Source organism: Trachypithecus francoisi, unplaced genomic scaffold (assembly GCF_009764315.1).
Source record: "Trachypithecus francoisi isolate TF-2019V2 unplaced genomic scaffold, Tfra_2.0 Lachesis_group1, whole genome shotgun sequence".
Lineage (NCBI taxonomy): Eukaryota > Metazoa > Chordata > Mammalia > Primates > Cercopithecidae > Trachypithecus > Trachypithecus francoisi.
The window spans coordinates 81,342,485-81,369,916 of NW_022681454.1; the positions used below are offsets into that span (position 1 = coordinate 81,342,485).

The window sequence follows — 27,432 nt, forward strand, 5'->3', positions numbered from 1 at the left end:
ACTGGTATGGTAGATGTGAATCTCAATCCACAAACTTAAGTGTACTAGAGATATAACCTTCTATTGTCTGTAGTAACATAATTTCTGATTCTGAGCCCCCACTGGGGGAGTCGTAGGGATACTTAACATCAGTCTTTCATCAGCTTTCCTCTGCCTTTGCCCGGATTTGTACCCAGCTCAAGAGTCGTATACTCGTAACAAGTCATCAAGGTGTGAATGTTCCTTACCCCTGCTACCCAGAGAATATTTCTTTTCAGTCTCTTCAGTTTGGAGAGAATTTCTTCTCCCTTTTTTTTTTCTTCAAAACCCTCTGTCTGGCAAACACTTTCTTATAAAGGTTTAGGGTTTTGGATAACGAAAGCCAGAAAGACTTGTAGACTCAGCTACTTTCTGCCTTGCCATGTGCCTTCCCTGGGACAATGAACGTGGAGCCTAGTCTCTGTGTGAATGGAGAGAAAGAGCAAGAGTAAAATATAGGAAGGTAAGAGATTAACAGGTCAAAATATTATCCCACCGCAAGAGTAAATAGGGAAGTGCTGAGTTTCTCTCCTTTAGGCAGATGAATTCCCCTGAGCTAACTGGGGATTAGGACTAATACAGTTCCACTTAAAGACCAAATATCCCTATAAATGCAGATACAGATACATCTTCTTTTTTTGAGTTAAGATTTGCCTCCCAAAAGATGAAGAAAAATGTTCAACTTGAAGAGGAGGGGGAAAAAAGAAGTGAAGTGAGCAAATTCTATATCTGAAATTCTATTAAAATTCTAGCAAATGAAGTCATAGAGAGATGAATGAAAAGATATAGATGTTGGAAGTTCAGTGTAAGTCATGAATCTGATTGGATATAATTCAGAGTCCTTTTATCCATAGTATTTTGTTATTTAAATTATTTTCCCATAATCATATTAGTTTTCACTAGGTTGAGTCTCCTCTAACAACTTTTCCTATTTTATGATTCTGTGACTATGGCTGGGTTGCTCTGACTTTGAAATCTCATTTTGAGGGAAATTGCTGGTAAGAGAGAGATGCTGCCTAGGGCATACCCTATTTTTGGCCTGTTTCTTTGTTCTTTAATTCTTCACTCTAAGTCTATTTATAGGTGACATCTGGATAATATAAGATTTACTCATTGGATCATTGTGAGGATTAAATGAAAAAATGTATCTCAAAGACCTAACTTAACATGGTATTTGGCATAATAAACTGTCATAATTTAAATATGTGAAAAGTACTTCAGAATCTTGTCTGAAGATTTATCTTGGAAATACTAGTTTTTATTATTCTCTTGGCATAAATTGAGAATAACAGTATATTTAGAAACAAATAATTAATTTTTGTCTAAATCTCAAATTTTTTTTTGTTTTTTGAGATGCAGTTTCTCTCTTGTTGACCATGCTGGAGAGCAATGGCATGATCTCGGCTCCCTGCAACCTCTGCCTCCCGGGTGCAAGAGATTCTTCTGCCTCAGCCTCGCAAGTACCTGGGATTACAGGCATGTGCCACCACACGTGGCTAATTTTGTATTTTTAGGAGAGACGGGCCTCCTCCATGTTGGTCAGTCTGGTCTCAAACTCCTGATCTCAGGTGATCCACAGGCCTCAGCGTACCAAAGTGCTGGGATTAGAGGCATGAGCCACCGTGCCCGGTGTCAAGTTATTTTTTAATATGTTAAACAATTATTGCAGTAGTAGCCCACTATAATTCATGAGCAGATAATTATTTGTGTCTGACTATATAGGCACTTGCATTCATCTAAAATAATAATAATAAATTAGGGACATCTCAGAAAGCAACAGTCAAGCAACCTTCATAACTATGTACCACATACTTTAAAATGAGGGCTGTTTCTAGAACCAATGAAAAGTTGCTTTCACTCAGGAAAGCCCACTTTTGTAAGGGCAAGATATCACACGAACTAACCCTGTCTTCAGAGTCAGTTGTGGTATCATCAATAAGCTTCATGTTGGGAAAACGCCCAGAAGAGGTGCTGGCCAATGCAATTTATAAAACAGAAGCCAACCATGAATTTAATCTTAATAATGCTTCCACCTTCCTCCCATATTTTTGGAGTACAGCATCAATAATTGAAAAACTAGTTTTAAAACATGAAAACAATGGGATCAGTCTCTGGTTAATCTGTCTTACCTTCATCAAGCAGTATTTTTGGAGTGCTCACAGAGTAACTGGAAAGGTAGCAGGAACAACATCTTGTTGGGATTCCAGTTAGGTTGATAGACCAAATGTAGCAGCCTCACATTAACCAACTAAGTTCCAGAACCCAAGAGATAAATGTGTTAGAAATAAGATGAAATAGTACCTAACATTTGAAGCTGGTGGAATTTAAAAAAAAAAATGTATTATTAAAAAGTAAAGTATATTGTGTTCCTTTATTCATAGAAAATTAAAGATTTCATCCTGATTGCTACTGGATTATGGAATTATCAAAAAGCGATGTACTGAAAACTAATTCAGGTTCTAAAGAAAAAAAAAGTATATAAGACACAAAACTAAAAAGGCAAGGCCTTTGGCTCACCTACATAATTTGACCACGACAAGATCTGACCTAATGAATCAAATATCTTACCCAGGACCATTCTAGACTCTATTCCAATTCTTACTGGTCTTTGGACTAAAAGCCACAATCCCTGAATATTGTTGTTTTATGTTATCAGGTTATCACACTTGGGAGAGCACTTAAGAAGTTCATAGTACAGAGGGTGTATTTACTAAGTGTAATGTCCGAGTATCCTTTCTGTAGCCTTTTTTTCTGATAGATCATTTCTTGGAAATAATAAAACTGCCTCTGGCCACTTAAATGCAAAGGCTAATAAAATTCCTGCCTACTGTGGCCTTTGTAATCTTTAGAAAGCAGTTCAATAAATAATTCCCTTTCCACAAAGTACCTCTATATTTTCCTCCCGGCTTTCAACTCTCCTCTCTTGAAACATAAAATCTACCCCTGATGTTCAAGCCCCAGCCATGAATGCACCATACAGCCTCTTTCACTCATTTGACTACCCTCTGAACATTGGCTCACCAAGCAAAAATATTAAAAGAACACATTTTCCCATTGAGAAGTGCAGTCAAGTACCATGCAAGAGTTTTCTTAAATTTTCCAACTCCATCTTGAGAAACCCTAAACAAACCAGGTTATCTGAAGGACCAAACCAGTTCCCTTAAAAAAAAAAAAAAATCTTAATTATCTAAAATTGAAAGTAAAGGAAAAGTTTTCATCCAGGAGGAGTAACTGAACTTCCTGGTCTTTATTCTCATCTCCAGAAGAAATGTACCTTCCTCTTGGAAAATCTCGACTTGATATTATGAGGGGAGTTAAATAAGAGGATTCTCTAATACCTGCATTCAAAATCAAAATCGCCCTCTCCCCACATGCTTGGGTATATTCAGTTCCCATTCTTTTTATTTACTAATTTTTTTTTTCATTTTTTAGACGGAGTATCACTCTTGTCACCCAGGCTGGAGTGCAATGGCATGGTCGCAGCTCACTACAACTTCTGCCTCCTGGGTTCAAGAGATTCTCCTGCCTTAGCCTTCCATGTAGCTGGGATTACAGGCGCCTGCCACCATACCCAATTTTTTTTTTTTTTTTTTTGTATTTTTAGTAAAGATGGAGTTTCACCATGTTGGCCAGGCTGGTTTTGAACTCCTGACCTCAAGTGATCCACCTGCCTCGGCCTCCTGAAGATGCCTGGGATTACAGGCATCAGCCACCGTCCTCAGCCTATTTACTCTTATAATTCTTTTACACATCTTATATTACTCTATTTACTTGTTTATTGACCTTAAACATGTCACTTAACCTAAAAAAGCTTCCTGGTCCTTATCTTTAACTAGGAATAATTATATGTATAGGGTTGGTGTGAGGGTTAGAGACAGTGTATATCAAGACTGTAACACATAGAGTGATGATACATGTAAAACATCTCTCATAGTGCCTGGCACACGACAGGTGTTTAAAAGCGTTAGTTCCCCTTTAGTGCTACTTGATCGTCCTGAGTCTTCAATTCTGTATTTCCCGCCCTGGTCTTTACATTATTTACTTTACCTGAAATAATGGTAACTTCCTTGATTTCAGGCACAATAGATAATTAAAGGGGATTCTCATTCTCTGTCTTCAGATGTTTAGAGTATTTGCCAACAGTCTTGGTGCCTCTGTTGATATTTATATAGGTCTGCATAATGGAAGCCCCTGCTCTTCCTTTTTCTGAGCACTTTCTGATCTGTCCTCTGACTCTCTGAACCACATTGATTCATGAAACCATCACCACTGTCAAGATAATGAACTATCTGTTACCCCAAAAGCTTCCTCATCCCCCCTTGTAATCGATCTTTTCCACCCATCCCTTCTCCCCAACCCAGGTAACCACTGATCTTTCTGTTTCATTACAGATTCACTTGCATTTCTATAATTTTATATAAAAGGCATTATACAATATGTACGTTTATTTTTGGTCTAACTTCTTTATTCAGCATAATTATCTTGAGACTTATCCATGTCATTGTGTATATTAAAAGTTCATTCCTACTAAAAACAGAATTACAGTTCGACCTAGCACACCCATTAGTGGGTGTATATGCAAAGGAAAAATAAATCATTCTACAAAAAAGACACATGCACTCATATGTTCATCACAGCACCAATCACAATAGCAATTACATGGAATCAACCTAGGTGCCCATCAACAGTGGATTGGATAAAGAAAATGTGGTACATATACATCATGGACTCCTACAGAACTCTAAAGAAGAATGAAATCATGTCCTTTGCAGCAACATGGATGTAGCTGCAGGCCATTATCCTAAGCAAAGTAATGAAGGAACAGAAAGCCAAGTACCATATATTCTCACTTATAAGTGGGAACTAAATCTTGGGTTCAAACAGACATAAAGATGGGAACAATAGACACTGGGGACCACTAGAAGGAGGAGGAGTGTGGGAGGAGGAAGACTAAAGCTGAAAATCTACCTATTGGGTACTATGCTCACTACCTGGCAGCATCAGGCAATATACTTATGTAACAAACCTGCACATGTACTCTCAAATAAAAGTTGACATTATTTTAAAAAATAAGACAAAAAGAAAAACTTCTGTAAACTGTGGGGAAAAAGTTCATTCCTTTTCATTGCTGTGTAGAATTCTATCTTGAGGATTCATTTATCTGTTGATGGACACTTAGGTTGTCTTTTTAGCTATTAAAAATAAAGCTGCTAGATCTTTCATAAATGCTGTATGCCAGGTTAATGAAATTCTCTCTATTCCCAGTTTGCCCAGGACCTTTTCTGGATCCATTGAGATGATCATATGGGGTTTTTTTCAGTCTGTTAATTTGGAGAATTGTGTTTTCTAATACTAAATCAACTTTGCATTCCTGGGATGAATTCCATTTTGTCATGATTTATTATCTTTTATATATATTTTAGATTCAATTTGCTAAAATTTTAAGAAATTTTACATCTGTGTTCATGAGGAATATTGGGTTATTATTTTGTTTTGCTTTATTGTTGATGTCTAGTTTTGGTATTAGAGTAATGCGGGCCTCATAAAATGAGTTGGGAGATATTTATTCCTCTTCCGTCTTCTGGAAGTGTTTGTTTAGAATTGGCTTTATTTCTTCCATAATTGTGTCATAGAATTCCCCAGTGAAGCTATCTGAACAGGAGTTTTTTTCTTGGAAGGTATTTAATTACAAGTTTACTTTCATTAATAGATGCAGGGGTATTCACATTATTGCTTTTTGAGTGAGTATTGGTACTTTATTAGCATAAAGCTGTTCACAATGTTTCATTATCCTTTTAATATCTATAGACTCTGTAGTAATGCCACCTCTCTTATTATTGATACTGATAATTTATATCTTATCTTTTCTGATCAGCCTGACTAGAAGTCTTTTTAAATCAATTTTATTGTTGTTAAAGAACCAGCTTTTGGTTTCATTGATTTTTCTCTATTATTTTTACATTTTCTACTTTATTTCTTCTCTGGTCTTTATTATTTCCTTTCTTCTGCTTACTTTCAATTTCATTCATTCTTGCAAGTTTCTTAAAGGAGAAGCTGAAGTCAATGACTTGAGGCATTTCTTCTTTAACAGGCATTTAGTGCAATTTAATAATAAATTAGTAATTTCCCTCTAAAAATGGTTCAGCTACATCCCACAAATTTTGATATGTGATGTTTTCATTTTTAGATGAGTCAAAATACTTTATTTCTATTTTGATTTTTCTTTGTACCATGGGTTATTTAGAAGTGTGTTATGAATATCCAATAATCTATGGATATCCTAGAGTTCTAGCTTTGGGGTTTCCAATATATATCTTAAGATCACAGTCTATTTTTATTTGGTATTATACTACTTGCCTATAACATAAGAACCTTACAATGACGTTCTCCCATTTTTTCCCCTCTTCTGTCCTTTGTGCAAGTATTGTCCTACATTTTACCCCTATATATGTTATAATTTCCACAATATGTTTTTACTATCTTTGCTTCTCACTGTTGCTTTTAAAGAAACTTAAATATAAGAAAAAATATTTAAATTAATGTACATACATTTCTGGAGCTCTTTGTTCCTTTCTTATATCCAGACTTCTATCTGGTTTCATTTTTCTTCTAAAGGACTTCCTTGAACATTTTTTCTAGTCTGGGTCTTCTCCTGATGAATGTTTTCAAATCTTTATTGAAAAGGTCTTTATTTGCCTTTGTTTTTCAAGTATGTTTTTACTCAATAAGGAATTCTAGGCTGACCTTTTTAAAGATTTTCAGTTTGTTTAAATGTTGCTCCATTATTTTGAATTTGCATTGTTTCCAATAAGAAATCTGCTCTCATCCTTATCTTTATTCTTTTTATAGTGTTCCTGATATACACTCAATTTAAATTTTTGGCAATCAAATGTATTAATATTTTCCTTCATAATTTCTTTTTTTTAATCTTCAAAAACAGCTTTCCCCATGTGCAACTACACCAATATTTTATTTATATGTGCCTTAACTCCATGGATGGCAAGATTGTCAGAGAAGATTTTTCAGGCATATTATAATCCAACTGGAATTTACTTTGTTGTGTGGAGATTAGAATAATGTCTGCAGCAGATCGCTGGAATTCACCCAGGTCAAATTATTTAATCAGGATCTCTTTTCCTGAAAACTTGATATCAGAGCATCTCATCCCCACTAGTCAGGGCCAGCTAGGTATCATGACCTGGATTTTCTGCAGACCAGAGTTGGGAAGCCATCTTCGATTCTAGCCTATCAAACAGATTCTGTCTTCATCTTCATCCTAGCATCAGCCCATTCACAAGATAGTGTCAGTACTTAACAGAACTTAATCCAGCATAATTCACACATAGTCACCTGAGGCTAGTAGAACTCCTGCCAGATCTCACTAAACAACTTCAATTCTATACATTAAAAAAAAAAAAAAAAAAAATGACAGTCAAGAGCTCTAACCCTACTCTAATATAGTTAGTTGTTATCCCTCAAGGGCTCATCCCTATTATCTTGAAAGTTACACATGGGTCCCAGTCTGTTCCACAAGGCCCTCATTTGGACCAGCAGGCTCCCAGGCCATGTTAGTTTAATGACACTAGCAGAAACCAAGAAAGCAAGCTCTGCCACATAAGCATGTTTCAGATCTTTGCTCACACCACCTCTGCTGCCATTCCTTTGGCCAAAGCAAATTACATGGCCAAACTCAACTCAGTGGGATGGGGAAGTGTATTTGGCCCACAGGACAGTGAATATTTGATGAACAATCATCCAAACCAATGGACCTGGCTTCCACTGAACTCCAAAAGCTTGAAGATCATAGTAATCAAAGACATATCTCAATTCCAGCTATGAGAAACCATTTTTAAGGAATGTAATAAGCATGGAGGCCTTAAGTGATTTTCTTTGGCTCACATCAAAAGTCACAAATAGGGCTGAGAGCAGTGGTTCACACCTGTAATCCCAACACTTTGGGAGGCCAAGGTGGGAGGATTGCTTGAGGCCAGAAGTTTGAGACCAGCCTGGGCGACATGGTGAGATTCTATCTCTACAAAAAATTAAAAGAAAAAAAAAAATAGCCAGACATAGTGGCATACACCTGTAGTCCAAGCTACTCTGAAAGCTGAGGCAAGAGAATCGCTTGAGCCCAGGAGCTCGAGGTTACAGTGAGCTATGATTGTGCCATGGCACTTCAGCCTGGTGACAGAGCAAGATCCTGTCTCGAAACAAAACCAAACAAAAAGTCACAAATAAAGGTGGAATAAACCTCAGTCTCTTAAGTTCCTCTCCAGCACCCTATTACTCTGTGACACAAGCAGATTAACTAAGCAACCCCCAATACATCTGGCAATTTCATTATGTACTCCATGACCCAGACCACTCTTTTGTGGCTTTGAGGGAGGGTTGTTTGTTTTTGTTTGTTTTTAGTTAATAAAAGATGGGCGTGCTTAAGGGTAATGGTTAAGAGATCTAGGTTTTGATTCCAGCTCCACCTACCATGGTGTTGTTGAGAACGTTCTTAACTTTGTTGAACCTAGTTTTTTTCATTCGTAAAATGTTGATAACTCCTCAGGCTTTGTGAAGGTTAAAAGGAGATGTTTGTGAAATGCTTAGAGCATAAAGAGTACACAATTAGGAGTTTAAAAATAATTTCTTCCGTCACCTTAAAGCTAGGCATGATCGCTGCCTCCACTGAGCTCCTAGGGCACTTACTCAATTCAATTAAGCACTGAGATACTTTAGGAATCATGAGTTTGCATCCTTATGTAGGCCAGGCAGGTATCATGAAAATGTTAAGAAAGCTGTAGCTTCTTTCATGTTGGTGTCTTATTTTGCATTTTTTTCTGACAGACCCATATGCTTGCATATTAAAAGATGTAGGAATATGCTTCTATGCACAAAGAAACATTTTCTCCAGAGGTTATGTTCAAAATATTTAACAACTGGCCTTCAGCCTGGGCTCCACAGTTGGATGCCTCCTGTCTGTAGTGCTGGAGCCAGGTGCTGCTGGACCGGGGGCAAGGAGAAGATAGACTGAAGTAAGTGCTCAGGGCAGCAGGGTAGTGCACAGGAACTTGGGCAATGGTCATTTCCAAACCAATATGGAAATATTTTTTACCAGAATAAGCTGAATATGTCTTACTTCTCTCCCATTAAAAAAAAAAATAGAAAAAAGGTCTTCTTGGCCTATCCTTTGTTTTCCTGTTTTTTTGTCATTGTTGTCGTCGTTGTTTTTTGTTTGTTTGTTTGTTTTTGAGACGGAGTCTCACTCTGTTGCCCCAGCTGGAGTACAGTGGCATGGACTTCTGCCTCCCGGACTCAAACACTACCACACTGGCTAATTTTTGTATTTTTAGTAGAGACAGGGTTTCACCACGTTGCCCAGGCTGGTCTTGAACTCCTGACCTCAAGTGATTCACCCGCCTCAGCCTCCGAAGTGCTGGGATTACAGGCATCAGCCACTGTGCCCAGTCTGTTTTCTTGTTTTTGACAGAGACATCAGTACAAAGAAATGATAATCTTCTATAAGCTCATACCCCCATCGACAGCAGGCAGCCTTCATTCAGCTCCAGCCAAATGTCATCTTGTGCCGATTAGAACTTCCAGTTTTCTTAAGAGAAGCCAGAAATGCAAATTTTTATTGAATTTTTAATGTCAGCACAATGATTTTTAAATCTCTATGCAGGCCAGACGTGGTGGCCTCTGGCCTATTGAATGTATACTGTATTCCACCAAGCATTGCAAAAGTTCAAACATGTGAATTCTGCCCTGAGAGGACTTGATCATCTGATAGGCAAACAAACAAATAAAAATTAATTTTATGGTCAGACGGTCCATGTGATGAACTACTCTGTATAACTAGTAACTTTACCGTGAGTTTATGTCTTATCATTGGATCAGATTAAACTCTTTTAAGAGTAAAGATTCTATGTTGTCCATGCTTGTCCTCAGCACTGACTGCCTTGCCCATAATGTTTTGATCGATTCGTTGTCCTGATGATCTCTTGCTTAGCATGTATACAATTAAATGAACATATGACAATCTTGATGATGCAGCCATTTTAATTAAGTCATCTCCCTGTATAATCAGTCTTACAATACGCACCTTGCAGACAGTAGGCAAGGAATAAAGCCTCCTGTAATTGAACCAACCTGATCTTGTTCTGTTGATTAAAAATACAGGCTACATGCAAGAACAGAGCAGAAGGAAATGTAAAAATGCAGGCCTTTCCTTCTGAGACCCATATGGGAAATGAAATTTGAGAGACAGCTATGACTGGCACCTCCTTCTCAACCTTTATTTATTTTCAGTGCCAAATGGACCTCCTGATTACTCTCTGAAATCAAGTGAAATACAAGGGCAGAGACAAAAATTCAATTTGATTATTTTGCTGGAAAACAAAATCTAGCTATAACTTACTACCTTTGGAAAACACAAGAATGCCTAGGAATAGTCATAATGTCAACAATAAGTAGCTACAAGAAATGACATGGCTACAAAATAGCATAAGATAGCCGGGTGTGGTGGCTCATGCCTGTAATCCCAGTATTTTGGGAGGCCAAGGTGGTGGATCACTTGAGGTCAGGAGTTCAAGACCAGCCTGACAAACATGGTGAAACCCCGTCTCTACCAAAAATACAAAAAAAGAAATTAGCCTTGCATGGTGGCAGTAATCCCAGTTACTCGGCAGGCTGAGGCAGGAGACTCACTTGAACCTGGGAGGTGGAAGTTGCAATGAGTGGGGATTGTGCCACTGTACTCCAGCCTGGGTGACAGAGTGAGACTCTGCCTCAGAAAAAAATAGAATGAGAAAAATCTTAAAACTGGAAGAATTTATCCATGTAAATAAAGCATCAAAACAACTTTTTTCCTCTATTGTTTAGCAAGATTATTTAGTTTTACTATATAGTTCAGTCAAATAAATGTTTTTCGTGTATTTCAATCAAGATTATATTTTTAACTGATTCTCTTTTTTTTTTTTTTTCCAGGCTTAATTCACTTTATTTTTCTTGTATAAAAACCCTATGTTGTAGCCACCGCTGGAGCCTGGATCTGCTGCACAGAGACTCTGGTGTGGGTCTTGACAAGGTGGTCAGTGAATTCCTGATAGGGAGACTTGGTAAACACAGTCTCCTTCCAGAGGTCAGGGGTCAGGTAGCTGTAGGTCTTAGAGATGGCATCAAACGTGGCCTTGGCGAAGTTGCCCAGGGAGGCAGTGCAGCCCTGGGCTGAGGTGTAGCAGTCATCTATACCAGCCATCATGAGCAGCTTCTTGGGCACAGGCGCTGAGAGGATGCCAGTGCCCCTGGGTGCAGGGATGAGGCGCACCAGCACAGAGCCGCAGCGGCCTGTCACCTTGCAAGGGACGGTGTGGGGCTTGCCGATCTTGTTCCCCCAGTAGCCTCTGCGCATGGGGACAACGGAGAGTTTGTCCAGGATGATGGCCCCACGGATGACGGTGGCCATCTCCTTAGAGCACTTTAACACCCAGGCCGATGTGGCCATTGTAGTCCCCTATAGCATACAAAGGCCTTGAACCTGGTGCGCTGGCCAGCACGGGTCTGCTTCTGCACTGGCATAATCTTCAAAACTTCATCTTTGAGAGAAGCCCCCAAGAAAAAGTCAATGATCTCAGATTCCTTAATGGGCAGGGAGAAGAGGTAGATCTCCTCCAGGGACTTGATCTTCATGTCCTTGACCAAGTGGCCCAGCTTGGTGATGGGCATCCACTCCTTATCCTTGGCCTTGCCTCTGTGAACTCAGCGGCCTCGGCCCGACCCCGTCCACAGCCGGGACCCCAGCCCCGGACGCCACTGCCGAAACCTCCGCGGAAGCCACCGCGGTTCCCCACCCCAGGGCCTCCAGGCCGCCCCCCGCTGCACCGGCGTCATCTGCCATTTGGTGTTTTCTTGGAGAAGAAGTGATTCTCTTATTTTAAAAGTAGTACATGCTCATTGAAAGAAAGAATTCAAAAGTGTTCAAAACAACGTTTCTTTTCTTATCCCCCTTCACTTCCCTCAATCATCCTAGTCCTAAGTGTAACTAATAGTAGTTGAATTTATCTCCTGCCAGGCCTTTTCCTGCTCACTCAAAATCTGTGTATGTGTTTGCATATGGCTCTTTTTCCCAAGGACATTGGACTTATACTCTATACTATTCTGCACTTAACTTTTTTCTTCCTGTTCAGTCAGTTTACATGTTGATCTGTCTCGTTATCCTTTGAGATCACATATTATTTCATAGTATTAATATACTATACTTTGTTTAGCAGTACCTCAGTTGAGAACTCTTAATGTTGTCTCCAATTTTTCAACATTACAAACAGTGATGCAGTAAATTTCACCAGTTTAGATTTTAACTTACTTTTTCATTTTAACAGGACTGTGGAAACTGAAGTCATTGCAGAGTTTGGATCTGTCATTCAATGGGATATTGCAAATAGGGTGGTCTGATTTTCACAACTGCCTGCAACTGGAGAATCTCTATTTAAAGAGCAACAGGATATTCAAAATTCACCCACAAGCCTTCAAGGACCTCAAAAAATTACAGGTTCTGAAATCATTTTTATAATATTTGAATAAGGAAGATACATGGGCAATTACATTAGAAGCATATTTCTGTTGAAGAGTTTCTTCATGTCCAGTAGTACTGGCTATTAATCAAAAACTGTTAGTCTATTTTAAGATCCCTTAAAGAACTGAAGTCTCTTTCTTGCCTCAAAAATCAAAGGCCACAATAAGGGACATGAATTTTACTCCAACATAATACTCAACAGCAAGAATTGACACATTACTTTTCTAAGTCAAATTATATCCAGCTCCTACATTCCACTTACCAGTTGGCAAGAAATTAAATCTTAGTTATTAGTAAGGCTGTCTCCCTAAGCTACAAGATTGGTGAAAGGTCTCAGGGGTCTTATGCAATATGGAACGCTTGGGGAGGCCCCTGTAAACCAATCTGGCTGAAGCTAAGATGTCAACGACCCAGGACTAGATGGGCCTCTGAAACCCAGTGACTCTGTTGCTTCCATTTCAAAATCGGGCACAAAACAATAAAAATGATAATGATAATATTTCCCTACTTGTATAGCACATGTGCCACATGTAGTTCTAAATGTCCAACCCATATTGGGGAGATTTATGTCACATTTTGGCCCCATAGTTCCTGTCTCTGGCACATTGCAGTTAATCTCCCAAGATGCCAATAGCTGTAATGGTAAGGAACTCCTGAAGCCCTGTTCGAGGTCTGGCAGCTTCAGCCCCTTCTCCTCCAAGCACTTTTCTCCACACCCTTCCCTTTGGGAGAATGTTGTAAAATTTCCTCTCAGTGGTCCTTTAGCAACACTGGAGTGGCCTGCAGTGTAACACTATGAGATGGTTTGGAAGAGTCTTTAGTCCTCCATCTCCATAATCTCCACCACAACTCCCATTCTTTATATAGGCCAGCATCATTCAATTGAAACATAGAATGTGAGCCACACATGCAATTTTAAATGTTAGATGTTAGTAGCTAGAGTGAAATGTTTTAAATGTTAGTAGCTAGACTGAAAAAGTTAAAATACGCAAGTGAATTTCACCATAGTGGTAAGTGTTATTTACTGAATATTATATTTTACATGTCATCAATATAGAAATTATTAATGAAATATTTTATATCACCCTTTTTTTATTACACTTTAAGTTCTACGGTACATGTGCACAACGTGCAGGTTTGTTACATATGTATACATGTACCATGTTGGTGTGCTGCACCCATTAACTCGTCATTTACATTAGGTATATCTCCTAATGCTATCCCTCCCCCCTTCCCCCCACCCCACAATAGGGTTGTCTTGGCAATGTGGGGTCTTTTTTGGTTCCATATGAACTTTAAAGCAGTTTTTCCCAATTCTGTGAAGAAAGTCATTGGTAGCTTAATGGGGATGGCATTGAATCTATAAATTACCTTGGGCAGTATGGCCATTTTCACAATATTGATTCTTCCTATCCATGAGCATGGTATGTTCTTCCATTTGTTTGTGTCCTCCTTTATTTCAGTGAGCAGTGGTTTGTAGTTCTCCTTGAAGAGGTCCTTTACATCCCTTGTAAGTTGGATTCCTAGGTATTTTATTCTCTTTTTTTTTTTTTTTTTTTTTTTTTTTTTTTTTTGAGGCGGAGTCTCGCTCTGTCGCCCGGACTGGAGTGCAGTGGCCGGATCTCAGCTCACTGCAAGCTCCGCCTCCCGGGTTTACGCCATTCTCCTGCCTCAGCCTCCCGAGTAGCTGGGACTACAGGCGCCCGCCACCTCGCCCGGCTAGTTTTTGTATTTTTAGTAGAGACGGGGTAAAGCAGTTGTGAATGGGAGTTCATTCATGATTTGGCTCTCTGTTTGTCTGTTACTGGTGTATAAGAATGCTTGTGATTTTTGCACATTAATTTTGTATCCTGAGACTTCACTGAAGTTGCTTATCAGCTTAAGGAGATTTTGGGCTGAGACAATGGGATTTTCTAAATATACAATCATGTCATCTGCAAACAGGGACAATTTGACTTCTTCTTTTCCTAACTGAATACCCTTGATTTCTTTCTCTTGCCTGATTGCCCTAGCCAGAACTTCCAACACTATGTTGAATAGGAGTGGTGAGAGAGGGCATCCCTGTCTTATGCCAGTTTTCAAAGGGAATGCTTCCAGTTTTTGCCCATTCAGTATGATATTGGCTGTGGGTTTGTCATAAATAGCTCTTATTATTTTGAGATACGTTCCATCAGTACTGAATTTATTGAGAATTTTTAGCATGAAGGGCTGTTGAATTTTGTCAAAGGCCTTTTCTGCATCTATTGAGATAATCATGTGGTTTTTGTCTTTGGTTCTGTTTATATGCTGAATTACATTTACTGATTTGCATATATTGACCCAGCCTTTCATCCCAGGGATAAAGCCCACTTGATCATGGTGGATAAGCTTTTTGATGTGCTGCTGGATCCGGTTTGCCAGTATTTTACTGAGGATTTTTGCATTGATGTTCATCAGAGATAGTGGTTTAAAATTTTCTTTTTTTGCTGTATTTCTGTCAGGCTTTGGTATCAGGATGATGTTGGCCTCGTAAAATGAGTTAGGGAGGATTCCCTCTTTTTCTATTGATTGGAATAGTTTCAGAAGAAATGGTACCAACTCCTCCTTGTATCTCTGGTGGAATTCAGCTGTGAATCCGTCTGGTCCAGGACTTTTTTTGGTTGGTAGGCTATCAATTATTGCCTCAATTTCAGAGCCTGCTATTGGTCTATTCAGGGATTCAACTTCTTCCTTGTTTAGTCTTGGGAGAGTGTAAGTGTCCAGGAAATTATCCGTTTCTTCTAGGGTTTCTAGTTTATTTGCATAGAGGTGTTTATAGTATTCTCTGATGATAGTTTGTATTTCTGTGGGGTCGGTGGTGATATCCCCTTTATCATTTTTTATTGCATCTATTTGATTCTTCTCTCTTTTCTTCTTTATTAGTCTTGCCAGGGGTCTGTCAATTTTGTTGATCTTTTCAAAAAACCAGCTCCTGGATTCATTGATTTTTTGGAGGGTTTTTTGTGTCTATATCTCCTTCAGGTCTGCTCTGATCTTAGTTGTTTCTTGCCTTCTGCTAGCTTTTGAATGTGTTTGCTCTTGCTTCTCTAGTTCTTTTAACTGTGATGCTAGGGTGTCAATTTTAGATCTTTCCAACTTTCTCTTGTGGGCATTTAGTGCTATAAATTTCCCTCTACACACTGCTTTAAATGTGTCCCAGAGATTCTAGTATGCTATGTCTTTGTTCTCACTGGTTTCAAAGAACATCTTTATTTCTGCCTTCATTTCGTTTCGTACCCAGTAGTCATTCAGGAGCAGGTTATTCAGTTTCCATGGAGTTGAGCGGTTTTGATTGAGTTTCTTAGTCCTGAGTTCTAGTTTGATTGCACTGTGGTCTGAGAGACAGTTTGTTATAATTTTCTTCTTTTACATTTGATAAGGAGTGCTTTACTTCCAACTATGTGGTCAATTTTGGAATAAGTGTGATGTGGTGCTGAGAAGAATGTATATTCTGTAGATTTTGGGTGGAGAGTTCTGTAGATGTCTATTAGGTCCGCTTGGTGCAGAATTGAGTTCAATTCCTGGATATCCTTGTTGACTTGCTGTCTCGTTGATCTGTCTAATGTTGACAGTGGGGTGTTAAAGTCTCCCATTATTATTGTATGGGAGTCTAAGTCTCCTTGTAAGTCTCTAAGGACTTGCTTTATGAGTCCAGGTGCTCCTGTATTGGGTGCATAGATATTTAGGATAGGTAGCTCTTCCTCATGAATTAATCCCTTTACCATTATGTAATGGCCTTCTTAGTCTCTTTTGATCTTTGATGGTTTAAAGTCTGTTTTATCAGAGATGCGGATTGCAACACCTGCTTTTTTTTTGTTCTCCATTTGCTTGGTAGATCTTCCTCCATCCCTTTATTTTGAGCCTATGTGTGTCTGCATGTGAGATAGGTCTCCTGAATACAGCAAACTGATGGGTCTTGACTCTTTGTCCAATTTGCCAGTCTGTGTCTTTTAATTGGACCATTTAGTCCATTTACATTTAAGGTTAATATTGTTATGTGTGAACTTGATCCTATCATTATGATATTAGCTGGTTATTTTGCTCGCTAGTTGATGCAGTTTCTTCCTAGCGTCGATGAACTTTACATTTTGACATGTTTTTGCAATGGCTGGTACTGGTTGTTCCTTTCCATGTTTAGTGCTTCCTTCAGGATCTCTTGTAGGGCTGGCCTGGTGGTGACAAAATCTCTATGCATTTGCTTATCTGTAAAGGATTTTATTTCTCCTTCACTTATGAACCTTAGTTTGGCTGGATATGAAATTCTGGGTTGAAAATTCTTTTCTTTAAGAATGTTGAATATTGGTCCCCACTCTCTTCTGGCTTGTAGAGTTTCTGCCGAGAGATCTGCTGTTAGTCTGATGGGCTTCCCTTTGTGTGTAATTCGACCTTTCTCTCTGGCTGCCCTTAAGATTTTTTCCTTCATTTCAACTTTGGTGAATCTGGCAATTATGTGTCTTGGAGTTGCTCTTCTGGAGGAGTATCTTTGTGGCGTTCTCTGTATTTCCTGAATTTGAATGTTGGCCTGCCTTACTAGGTTGGGGAAATTCTCCTGGATGATATCCTGAAGAGTGTTTTCCAACTTGGTTCCATTGTCCCCATCACTTTCAGGCACCCCAATCAGACATAGATTTGGTCTTTGCACATAATCCCATATTTCTTGGAGACTTTGTTCATTTCTTTTTACACTTTTTTCTCTACACTTCTCTTCTCACTTTATTTCATTCATTTGATCTTCAATCACTGATACTCTTTCTTCCAGATGATCGAGTCAGTTACTGAAGCTTGTGCATTCGTCACGTTGTTCTCATGTTATGGTTTTCATCTCTATCAATTGTTTTAAGGACTTCTCTACATTAGTTATTCTAGTTAGCCACTGGTCAAATCTTTTTTCAAGATTTTTAGTTTCTTTGCACTGGTTACATAGTTCCTCCTTTAGCTCTGAGAAGTTTTATTGACTGAAGCCTTCTTCTCTCAACTCGTCAAAGTCATTCTCCATCCAGCTTTGTTCCGTTGCTGGTGATGAACTGCGTTCCTTTGGAGGGGGAGATGCATTTTGATTTTTTGAATTTCCAGCTTTTCTGCACTGCTTTTTCCCCATCTTTGTGGTTTTATCTGCCTTTGGTCTTTGATGATGGTGATGTACTGATGGGGTTTTGGTGTGGGTGTCCTTTCTGTGTGTTAGTTTTACTTCTGACAATCAGGACCCTCAGCTGTAGGTCTGTTGGTGTTTGCTTGAGGTCCACTCCAGACCCTGTTTGCCTGGGTAGCAGCAGCAGAGGCTGCAGAAGATAGAATATTGCTGGACAGCGAGTGTTGCTTTCTGATTCTTGCTCTGGAAGCTTTGTCTCAGGGGTGTACCCCACTGTATGAGATGTGAGGTGTTGGTCTGCACCTAGTGGGGGATGTCTCCCAGCTAGGCTACTCAGGGGTCAGGGACCCTCTTGAGCAGACAGTCTGTCCGTTCTCAGATCTCAACCTCCATGCTGGAAGATCCACTTCTCTCTTCAAAGCTGTCAGACAGGGGCATTTACCTCTGCCGAGGTTTCTGCTGCTTTTTGTTTAGCTATGACCTATCCCCAGAGGAACAGTCTACAGAGGCAGGCCCGCCTTCTTGAGCTATGGTGGGCTTCACCCAATTCGAGCTTCCTGGCGGCTTTGTTTACCTACTTAAGCCTCAGCAATGGTGGGCGCCCCTCCCCCAGCCTCGCTGCTGCCTTGCAGTTAGATCTCAGACTGCTGTGCTAGCAATGAGGGAGGCTCCGTGGGCATGGGACCCTCTAGGCCAGGTGTGGGATATAATCTCCTGGTGTGCCATTTGCTAAGACCCTTGGTAAAGTGCAGTATTAGGGTGGGTGTTACCCGATTTTCCAGGTGTTGTGTGTCTCAATTTCCTTTGGCTAGGAAAAGGAATTCCCTTCCCCCTTGCACTTCCCAGGTGAGGCGATGCCTCGCCCTGCTTCAGCTCTCGCTGGTCGGGCTGCACCCATGGACCAGCGCCAACTGTCCGACATGCCCCAGTGAGATGAACCTGGTACCTCAGTTGAAAATGCAGAAATCACCCGTCTTCTGTGTCACTCACGCTAGGAGCTGGAGGCTGGAGCTGTTCCTATTCAGCCATCTTGGGTGCACCCCCCGTATCCCCTTTTCATAGTAAGTCTTCAAAACCTGGTGGATATTTTGCACCCAGTTTGGACCACCACTGTTTTAATTGCTCAATAGCCAAGTTTAAGCTCTTTGAGTACATATATGATATGTGTTTTGTTTTCCAGTGCTTAGCATATGCCTGGTACCTGATACATATGTTTAAATACTTGTTAAATGAACAAAGGAATGAGTAAGTGGCTGATGGACATGGATAGGTGTGTTAGTCATCTATTGGTGTAGCTATCATATTAAGCAATGCCAACATAGAAAACTGAGGTTTTCCCAGTGTTCTGCAAAGTGCTATTCATGCATAGCTGCAAGATAAGCCTCCAACTCCCCACTTCTAACCAGAATGGCTCCTGGAATCCCTCTTCTGCAGAAGGGAGACTAGTGAAGCAGTGATGGGGAGTGTGGCCTTGAGCCAGCTGCCTGCGCTTAAACTTAACCTCGGCCACTTTCCAGCCACAGTATCTTAAGCAAGTTATCAAATCTCTCTGTGTCTCACTTTTCTCTTCTGAAAAATGAAGATAATTTAGTTCCTCTCAGAGTTTTGTGAGAATTGTTTTAATACATATACAGTGCTTAGAGCAGTGCTTAGAATACAGTAAGCACTTTATAAATGTAGTCTGTGTATAGAAATTTTAAAATGGCCACTGTCCCCTGCTCTTTTAACATAGAAATCTGATTCTGCCACTTCTTGGTTAAAACCCTTCCAAGATTTCACTTCAAGGACCTGACCCCTGACTGCCTCTCCAGTCTCCTTTCAAGCCTCTTCCCTGGCTGTCTGCACTCCTGCCTCTATTTTCACTTCAACTCCTCCCCACTTGCTGGTCCTTTGCCTAGAGCCAACTTCTGTTAATCCTGTCAGTTTTGCTAAAATATTATTTCCTCATGGAGGCCTTCCCTGGGCCTCCAGATTAAATTAATTCCCCTTCCTAAACACTTATAACATGCTATACATTTCCTCTCATTGCACTTGTCCCAGCTGAAATTACTTAGTTTTAGGTATGATTCGTTGTTAATGCCTGTGCCCTCACACCCTTCTACCCTATGGTAAGCTCTTTGAGGACATACATCATATCTGTTTTCTTTTCCCGTGCTTAGCATATGCCTGGTACCTAACACATATTTTAAAATACTTATCAAATAAACAAAGGAATGAATAAATGGGTGATGGACATGGATAGGAGTATTAGTTATCTATTGCTGCATAATACATTACTACAAACTTACCAGCTTAAAACCACACACATAGATTATCTCACAATTTCTATGAGACAGGAATCCAGGCATGGCTTACCTGGGGTCTCCACTTAAGGGTCTCTCAAGAGGCTGCAATCAAAGTGCTGGCAAAGGCTAGAGTCTAACTGAAAAGCCCAGCTAGAAAAGGATTCTCTTGCAAGTTCACGTGGCCATCAGCAGGATTCAGTTCCTTGTGGGCTGCTGGAGTAAGGGCTCAGTTTCTTGCTGGCTGTTGGACAAAGCCTGCCTTCAGTTCTATACCATGTGGGCCTCTCCATAGGGCGGTTCACAATGTGGCAGCTTGTTTCAGAGCCAGTGAGGGAGAGAGTCTGCTAGCAAGAACGTTATAATTCTTCATAAATGTCATCATGGAAGTGGCATTCCATTGTTTTCCATAGTCTGTTGGTTAGAAACAAATCACTGGTCCTGCCTGCACCCAAGGGGAGGAGAGTACTCAAGGGCCTGATCACCAAGGAGGCAGGATCATTGGAGACCATCCTAGAGTCTGTCTGCTACAGTAGTCATGAGGACAGATGAAAAGGTCCACCTAATTTGGTAGTTAATTTGTAGTATATTGTATACTCCTTGTGTATATAATTTGTCCTTCATCTGTTGTATTTCCTGTGCATTTTATTGTGCTCTATGAGTCTTCTGCAGCTCACAGGTAATGGATGCCACAGCCAGACTAAAAATCAACCTCGAGGATATTTTATATACAACTGTAATTCTCAATGCACTGTAACTGCCCTAGAATCATACCATTTCTTCTCCTTTAATATCCCTTCTGCATGTTTGGCAATATCTCTAAAAACTGGTTTTGGAACATGATGAACATATTTGGTACCAAAAATGCTGAATATCAAAATGGATGTTGTTTTCTTCTGGGCAATGAATTTAATACTTGCACTATTCTATGTGATTTCCCATGTGGAAATCTTTTCAGAAGCCAGATAGATCTTTCAAAGCACAAATTCATCACCATGCTTTCATGGATGAAATAAGTTTCACTGACATTTCAAATTAGCATTTATTTTCCTAATCTTATCCCATTCTTCTTAAATGCAGTGATTTGTGAAGCAATATTATATATGTTTCTCCCAATCTTTCCATTATGTATACCCCTTTCAAATGCTGGTAGATGGGTATTTCTTTAACCAAATTGTACCATTCTGTTTTACTCCTCTCTCAGAAATTGTTCCTCCTGAGTCATTTTATTAATTTTTCTATCCTCCCTCCAGTTTTGCTTTTGGTTCCATTATTTGTAATATAATAAGATGCTAGGACAAAAAATCAATGCAGACATGCACTAAAAAGAAAATAATTACCTGTAAAACATCAGAATATTTCAATCTGCTGTCAAGCGATACATAAGAAAGCTACTGATCCTCACCAAGATGAGGCTAAAGCTAAATATTTTTTCTTTCCAATCCCACAGTCTCCTACCTCCAATTTCTGGCAACCTTCTTTTGAGAGTCAACACTGCTTGACTATTCATTAATGGAAAATTCACGCTTACTACCCAAATTCACAAAAAAATTGTGCTTCTGTATGTAATGGTCTTGTTTGTGGCATTGTTTGATTATTTGCTTGAATAAGCCCTTCTTTAGGAATTTACATAGCCCAAAACATAAGTGCTGATTTTTCCCAGGTGTCTATAAAACAATTGGCCTTGATAACAGTTAGCCTTTCTAGCTTTTATTCATCATCCTCTTTTTTGAAAGCAAGGATTGTATTTTCATTTTTATTATTTTCTCTTTTCCTAATAACCACCTGCCTCTCCCCAAACCTCATGAGCCAGTCTGGTGCCTCTGCCCCAGGCCTCCTCAACCCAGCCCTTCCTTCACTCTAGTGCTGCAGGGGCTCAGACTCCAAGAGGGTGTGTTCTGCAGTGGAAGGCATACAACTGTGAAGCCAGATCAGATCTCAGCTCTACCATTTCATTCATTTCTTCCTTCCTTTCTGTTGTTTACACAGTACATGCTGTGTACTAGGTGCTAGAGTCTATGTAGGATATACTGTGTGACTTAACCCCGCTTCTTCCTCTGCAGAATAGGTGAAAATGAGGAAATGGTTGAGATCAGAGGTCATGTATGTGAAGTACCTACTGGCATGTCTGGGACCCAGCAGGGCTCTGCAAATGGCAGCTAACGCTCCTCCTAACTGTGCTTTCCCTGCTGTGTCATGCTCCTGTCATGTCCAACGTCTACAGATCCTGCTCTCTGTTTCTAGAGCCACTGGATCCTTCTTGTTCCCCTTTCCCCTTGATTTCTGATCAGACTAGAAAAATTAGTCATACTGAATGTACTGAATAGCTATGGATGCAGAGAAATGTATTACTACTCTTGAGATAATATTTGATTCAAAAGACCTCTCTTTTTTGCATGCCTGTAATTCCAGCATTTCGGGAGGCCAAGGCCTTGGGAGGATTACTTGAGCCCAGGAATTTGAGTCCAATTAAGCAACATAGTAAGATTTCATCTCTACCAGAAAAAATAAATAAATAAGATTTCTGGTCAACCACAGTTCTGTGTTCTACATTTTCATCATCCAGTATTTTCTGCTGCTTTCAAGATTGCTGTAGTTCTAGAAATTCTTGACCTGGTATCCAATTCTAGACCTTGATAACATGAGCATCTAGGTTTTATTTAACAATACAAATTACACTCAGGAAAGAAGGAAGAGAAAATGATTAAGCATCAAATCTAGGCATGATACTTAAAGCTTTCACATACATTTAATGCTTCCAGCAACCCTGGGAGGGAGGCTTATAGAAAGTAGACAATTTGTCAAGACTTGTAAACTTTTTAGGGGTAGAACAGAGACTTAAAACCCACTATTCCGTGACTTGTAAACCAGTGTCAAATCCATATTGCCTCCACAGAGACATAAACAGTATTTTTCTGTAACTCATTTATTTTATCTCTAAATGTCTTTATCCACAGACCATCCTAAACTTGTTTCTTCTCAAACAGGTCATAGACCTCAGCTATAATGATCTGTCCACCATCCTACCAATGATGATCATAGGTTTAGAATTTCCCCATCTAGTGGTTGACTTGGCTGATAATCACTGGCAGTGTGATGACAGTGTGACAGTCTTTCAAAATTTTATTTCTGAATCCTGGAGGAAAAAGTGGAATCTCATTTGCAACAAGTGTATAGGTAAGTCAGTAATGTCTCTCTGAAAGGCTCCATTTATACTGAAAAATGCACGTAAACATTTTAGTCTCATTTGAAATAATGACAGTCCCCCTGAAAGCAAAAGTGCTGATCCTTGGCATTAGTCAGTCTGTGTCATAGAAAAATCACTGGTGCCAAATAACTGTTTTCCTCAGTTCATCAATTATTTTCTTCATGTGGTCAAAGAAACACAGTTCAACTCACTCAGCATCAACTGGATTTGGTCAAAAGGAGAAATTCCACTAGAAGAGAGTTTTGTTCTGACACACCAAACTTTATTCTCAAGAACCATAGACAGGCTGTTGGCATTAGACAAGAATTAAAAATTGAGTAAAATTTAATATCACAGTTTTATCCAAATTCCTAACAAATAATCTATTAAAGAAAGAACTTTTAAAATTAGAAATATAATTATTTTAAGTGTTTGCTAACATTCTAAAGGTGTGAGCCTCTACATACACAAAACACACACACATATTACAAAAGCATATTTTCCTTTGATTTGTTCCTTGCCCCTCTCCCAAAGTGCTGGAATATGTTACTGGGGTTGAACATTCTGGGAAGCTTTTTTTTTTTTTACATTAACTACCTTGGCTAAATCTCAACCTCATATATAGAAAAAGAAAAAGTCCATGAAAAAAAATGAGTCATAGATTCTGTTCTATTCAGGACTGCCATTCAAGTAGGAACATGGCCATGCCTACCAGGTTTAGAGGAAATTCATTAAGATCAGAGAGAAGTCTTAATGTCATCAGCTACATTTGTTTCACTCCACAACTGACATTCTGAGGGTAGAGAGTGAAATGTCAGGAACCAGTAAAGAAAACGGAATATTTTTGCTGTTTACCAGCACATGGAGTAGGTAAGATTATGGAGGAAGGAGAAGCCATGTACATGTGGCTGTCCCTCTAGTCTGGCTTCTTCCTCCCACAGGCAGCAGTGAGGCAGGAAGCCTAAGACACATACAACCTCCAGGACCTCTGAGCAACAGACCTCAGCCTGATAGCCATGTGTAAATGCATACAACCATAAACATGCTGTTGGCATTAAACAAAAACGAATGAATGAATAATATTTTTAAACTGCTGATCATCATGTAATGTACACTTTAACATGTAGCTAGATAAGGACTGAGGAGGACTCACAGAAGCTTCTGAAACTCCTAGAATCTGGAGCTGGGGACAGTGGCTCACACCTGTAGTCCCAGCTGTTCAGGAGGCCGAGGGACAAGAATCGCTTGATGCCAAGAGTTTGAGACCAGCCTTGGCAACGTAATTACAACCCTTGTCTCTATAAAATGGAAAATAAAAAAAAGCAGCCCAGGCATGGTGGCACACACCTGTAGTCCCAGCTACTCTGGGGGCTGAGGTAGGAGGATCGCTTGAGCCCAGGAGTCTGAGGCTTCAGTGAGTTATGATTGTGCCACCCCTCTCCATGCTGGGTGACAGAGACCCCAATTCTGAAAAAAAGAAAGAAGAAAAGCCCCTGGAATCTTATTTCAATGTTCGCTTAATGTGTATTTTTTTAATCCCACTTTCAGGGAGTGAGGAGGCCAATGGGGGTACTCCCCGGAGCAGGATTTCCAGGGAAACCAGCCTTCCTCCCATTCATCTGCATCCCGTGAAAAGCCTCATAAGGAGCAAAGCAGGGAGGCCCCAGGGAGGAAGGCACATGGGTGTTTCCACTCTGGGGAAGAAGGCAAGGACCAGCTCTAGTCTTAGGGAGAAGCACAGATGGCTGCCAAGGAGTGTTAGAAGCACCCGCGATGTGCAGACTGCCGGCAGAAAGGAGGACGCTCCCCAGGACCTGGCTCTGGCAGTGTGCCTATCAGTGTTCATCACATTCATTGTCGCCTTCTGCCTGGGGGCTTTCACAAGGCCTTATGTTGACAGACTGTGGCAACAAAAGTGCCAGAACAAAAGCCCTGGCCTGGACAACGCGTGTTCAAACGAGGGCTTTTACGATGATATCCAAGCTGTGGGGCACACACCACACGCGGAGTCCCATCTGTGCCAAGCATTTCCTCATCTAAGCCTCTACAAGAACCAGACCCCTTTCTGGGTGATGCAACCACACTCACATGCCACCGTAATTCCTGATAGAACTCTGGGAAGCAGCAGGAAGGATCCTGGCAGTCCGCAGAGCTCAGGACAGTGCGGGGACAACACCGGGGCAGGAAGTGGAAATGATAGCGCAGTCTATTCCATTCTCCAGAGACATCCACATGCTGGTAACCATGAACTAATGTCAGCAATGCAGGACCACATCCATAGGAATGATGTTCTTGGAGAATGGACTTATGAAACTGTGGCCCAGGAAGAGTCTCTCAGTGCACATTCAGTGGGCGTCTCTTCTGTAGCTGGCACCTCTCATGCTGTCTCTGGCTCCTCTCACGCTGTCTCTGGCTCAAGCCGTTATGATTCCAATGAATTAGACCCGTCCCTCTCCGGAGAAATGACAGCTTCCCTCTGTAAAATGCTAACACATGCAGAAGCACAGAGGATTGTAGACAGTAAGGAAAGAAGGGGCACTGAACAGTCACTTTGGGACTCGCAGATGGAATTTTCTAAGGAAAGGCAAGTGAGTTTGTCCATTGATTTGCTGAGCATACGGCAGCCAAGCCTCTCAGGGGCAAATGCTGAGGGAGCACTTTCAGCCCACTACAGCGAGGTTCCACACGGTGACCCAAGAGACACAGGCCCATCAGTCTTTCCTCCAAGATGGAATGGTGGCCTGGATGTCACTCCTGCTAACAAGGAACCAGTGCAGAAATCCACTCTTTCTGACACTTGCTGTGAGTTGGAGAGTGACTGTGATTCTGATGAGGGGTCTCTGTTCACTCTGAGCTCCATAAGTTCAGAGGGTGCGAGGAGCAAGACTGAAGAAGCAGCACCTGACGAGGAGCCCCTGCAGGACGAGAACTCAGGGGCAAACAAGGACAATGTGACGGCTGTAGACAGTCTTGAGGACAATGTCACCTTCCAAACAATTCCAGGGAAATGCAAGAATCAGGAAGATCGCTTTGAAAAACCTCTCATTTCCACTCCAGACTCTGGTGTGTACAAGACTCATCTGGAAAATGACTCTGACACTGACAGATCTGAGGGCCCGTCACCCTGGCCCAGGTCACTGGGGAATAGTCCCTTAGGGGATAAGATTCCGGGCATGTTTACTTATGATTATGACACAGCTTTTCAATCCAAGGCAGCAGAATGGCATTGCTCAGTTAGAGACTTAGAATTTTCTAATGTGGATGTTTTACAACAAACACCACCATGTTCTGCTGAAGTTCCCTCAGATCCCGATAAGGCTGCCTTCCATGAAAGAGACTCAGACATTTTAAAATAAGAAACTTTCATTAAGGAAATATTCACAGCTCTAAACAATATTCCTTTAATGATCATGACAGGGGAAAACTAAAACCTTCACAACAAGATCCTGAAGGAGACAACATGAATTCCAACCAGGTGGACACTGATGCAAATAAGGGTTTTGTGGGCCCACTTGAGGAGGATGATTCTAGAAGGATTATAAGCTAAACACACTTGTTAACATCCTGTGGGGATGAACCTGCCTTTCAGTGTGAAAGAGAAAGAGGGGAATATTTTGAGATCATTCCAAGAACCATGCACCATTATTACAAGAGCTCCCAAACAAAACCAGTTCACTAAGAACACAGAGGCACTTCATCAATAGGTTGGGGTAAATATTCAGAAGATAATCTGTTGCAGTTAGACAAAATGATTCTAACTTTCCTTCTCAAATACAGACCTGGAGCAATCTGATGGGATTTGGCTCTCTGAAAAGAACAGCTTTAGGATGACAAAGACAAGGATGTTCAACTTTATCATCAAAGAGAATTCAAGTGACATTTTTTCATACATATTGAAGCACTTAAGTGGAAATGCTGGACAGATTTTAATGAATTCTGAACACACACTAGCACAACTTTTTGAAGGCTAATCATGAAACTGCAAAATTGAGAAAATTCTGAGTAATTATAAATGTTTTTAAATAAGTTATGTTAAAAGAGAAGTGGGACCACTTTTTAGAACAAAGTGTAAATTAAAAAATCAATTTTCAAGAAAACAATTGATGATTTATATAAAGAAAAAGATTCTCTGGCATATCCTTGCCTAGCCCTTCCTTGGCATGACTTGCTACACTCTAGTCATCATGAGCTGTGTCCTTCTGTTCATCCTCTGCTTCACGATATTTTCTCGTCTTCCTTCTTGATATCCCCCCTCTGCTTGCCCTCTTAAAGACAGCAC

General features: G+C 40.3%; 1 protein-coding gene and 1 pseudogene across 1 annotated transcript in view; one reads left to right on the forward strand and one right to left on the reverse strand.

The window, feature by feature from the left end:
* LRRC66 (leucine rich repeat containing 66) overlaps nucleotides 1–27,250 on the forward strand; it is a 30,507-nt gene extending 3,257 nt beyond the window's left edge. The window contains exons 3-5 of the mRNA XM_033214703.1: nucleotides 12,384–12,553; nucleotides 22,954–23,143; nucleotides 24,702–27,250. Coding sequence (XP_033070594.1) covers nucleotides 12,384–12,553; nucleotides 22,954–23,143; nucleotides 24,702–26,509 — 2,168 coding nt within the window. The 3' untranslated portion in view covers nucleotides 26,510–27,250. The remainder of the gene's footprint in view (nucleotides 1–12,383; nucleotides 12,554–22,953; nucleotides 23,144–24,701) is intronic.
* Nucleotides 11,027–11,917, reverse strand: LOC117085628 (annotated as a pseudogene).
* Nucleotides 27,251–27,432: the final 182 nt, after the last annotated feature.